The following is a 2,472-nucleotide window of genomic DNA, read 5'->3' as shown; positions in this document are numbered from 1 at the left end:
ATTGTAATGGCCTTGAAAGCGAGTGTGTTCAGCATTGTGTGAAAAGAGTCCCGAAAGGAAATTCAGCCTTCAGTATTCAGGTGATGGTTTGAATACCGTCTTGTGATGATGTAATGTTTAAAGTTTATTGTACAAAGTATAGCTGACAAATATTTGTTTATTAAAGTGCATTTGTTATTGAATTTGTAGTATTTGGAATAAGCCAAAGGCATTTCTGAGCATACACTTTTTATTCAAATATAATATTTGAAGACACTGGTAAAGAATTTGTAATGTACTTGTAACACAAATAAAGTATACTTTAATATCACTAATCAAGCATGTAATACATGCACAAAAGTACACTAAATACACTTAAAGTTATGCTTTACTACAGTTTAATTACAACTAACATATACTACTCAAAATAGCACACTTTAAGTTAACTAATCATTACCACACCTGAAGTATACTGATCATTAGTCTGGCTGCAAGTATACTTGGCATTTTTCACCAGGGTTTTAAGAAATGTTTATTTGTTTTATCTCTCAGTCATCATTTAATTGCATTACATTATATGTTTGAAAACTACAAGTGATTAGTATATTAGATATAGTGACGACTGATATTTATATGCATTTTATGAAAGTGGTCTGTAAACTATTATTAAGATTTCAATGAATTATGAGCATCAGAAATGCATCTTGTGTTCATATAAATATTAGCATCATATTGCATATTTTCGCTCAGTGTGGGACTACTAATAAAATCAAGGCGTTTCTTCCTCCTCTGCCATAAAAGCTTGATGTATCAAATATGACACAAAACACAAACACCATGTGATGGCTGGTTGCAGAACACACACACAGAAGCAGGGTCTAATGTTATGTTTGTTCACAGGGTGTATTTTATTTACATGGTGTCGATAAGAAAACCACTGAACACTGTGACACTGCCTGAATCCCAGACCCATGTGCCCTTTAGGAGTACGATATAGACTGTGTCCCCCTTCTCCAACAGCAGTGTTACACCGTTGCCTCCGTTCTCTGGAGAACCCTGACTTTGCCTGTGATGTATTGCTAATGCTACATGCTTTCCATTTCTATACAAGGCCAACCTTGTTCCATGATCAGTTGAACAGTGGTAGAAGAAACTGAAATAGTAAACTCCCCGTACCGGCGCTGTGAACATCCCTGTTCAAGAGTGAGACAGATCTCCATTTAACAGCTGTAGACATGAATTATACAAGTGTTGATATTGTGTTCAGCAGTGTGGATTAACAATACCTGTGGCCGAGTTGTAAGCTTCACCAACATTAATGAAGACATCCTTGTAAACCAGTGTTGTATCTGTGTTGTTAAATGGTCCAGAGAAACCATTTGATCCCAATGAAGCTGAAAATGCCACCTTTGCTTTGTCTGAAGAGAACAAATACCTTCTTAAAATGTTGAAAATTGGCTCAATAACAATGGAAGCAAATTACATGCAACACTTTTTGAAACACAATTGTTTTAATATAAAACAAAGATCATTGGAGTAAAGGAAAATACTATTTCTGTCTTTCTACTTCAAATTCAAGTCAGTGTTATACATGCCATTTCTTTGAAGCAGTTTTCAATCAGACGTCGCAAGGAAATCTCACAAATAATTACAAAGTAAATCCTACAGCAATTGTTTGTCAGTGTATATAGTATTACAGCACATGGGTCATCAAAAACACTAGTCTCACCTCGGCATGCCTTTTTGTTTTCCTCAATCTGAGCTTCACTGTCAGCAAGTCTGATTTCAAGAGCTTTGAATCGTGCCTCTGAGGCTCCGAGATCCTTCAGGACGTCTGTGCAGATTTTCAAAGGACAAGTCGGCTGACTGTTATCACTCAGTTCAGAGGTGACCAGTTCAAATATAAGACATTTGCACAGAAGCAGAAGAACGGCTATTGTTAACCTCATTCTTAATGCTTTGGCTAAAGCGTGTCAGAGATCTGTGTGCTGTATGTGAATGTATTTATCAGAATATTACAAATCGGATGCTTTTATACTGTCATCTTCAGTAATTCACACGTGATGGACAATTTAGCCAATGTAAGACAAAATACAGCATATGACGACTGTTTCTCGGAAAATACTGTTGCACTATATTTGTGCTAGCTTAATGTTTTACAAAGTGATGCAATATTGGCAGATTAAAGCTGTTTGTGTTTTTCTTGGCAACTTTAATCTGTACATTACACTTAACTTTGGACTTAATAACAGTTCAACATACACTAGATGTACATTCCATTATGTTTGTAACAGGTTTTTTTGCTTCATTCTCTGTATTTCTCAGTTTTTGTAATCACATAATTCACAAGTAATAAAAAGTGCACATTCTCAGGTTTTATCAAAGGGTATTTCCATAGATTTTTGTCTCAACTTATTTTGTTCATAATCCCACTTTTTACTTTCAGAATTCACTGCATATAATATTATATATGATATTCTAAAAACATAAAAA

General features: G+C 34.9%; 1 protein-coding gene across 1 annotated transcript; it reads right to left on the bottom strand.

Annotated features, from left to right (window-relative positions):
* Positions 1 to 217: 217 nt before the first annotated feature.
* LOC307166309 (cerebellin-2-like) lies at positions 218 to 1,985 on the bottom strand. Its single transcript, XM_079884585.1, has 3 exons — positions 1,709 to 1,985; positions 1,266 to 1,397; positions 218 to 1,172 (listed from the first exon to the last, which is right to left on the bottom strand). Exons 1-3 carry the CDS (start codon positions 1,926 to 1,928, stop codon positions 892 to 894), a joined length of 633 nt encoding a protein of 210 aa, XP_079740711.1. The 5' UTR covers positions 1,929 to 1,985; the 3' UTR covers positions 218 to 891.
* Positions 1,986 to 2,472: the final 487 nt, after the last annotated feature.

The sequence above is a fragment of the Squalius cephalus genome, assembly GCF_949319135.1.
Source record: "Squalius cephalus genome assembly, chromosome: 1".
In the NCBI taxonomy this organism is placed as follows: domain Eukaryota; kingdom Metazoa; phylum Chordata; class Actinopteri; order Cypriniformes; family Leuciscidae; genus Squalius; species Squalius cephalus.
This window is presented reverse-complemented; position numbering and strand designations above follow the sequence as displayed.

What these genes read in the sequence shown, in the direction of transcription:
- LOC307166309 (XM_079884585.1), bottom strand. Translation starts at nt 1,928, where the DNA reads ATGAGGTTAACAATAGCCGTTCTTCTGCTTCTGTGCAAATGTCTTATA. An exon ending in AAACAAAAAGGCATGCCGAG is followed by an intron (nt 1,398 to 1,708) that starts GTGAGACTAGTG and finishes TGTTCTCTTCAG; the next exon opens with ACAAAGCAAAGGTGGCATTT. An exon ending in AGCTTACAACTCGGCCACAG is followed by an intron (nt 1,173 to 1,265) that starts GTATTGTTAATC and finishes ACTCTTGAACAG; the next exon opens with GGATGTTCACAGCGCCGGTA.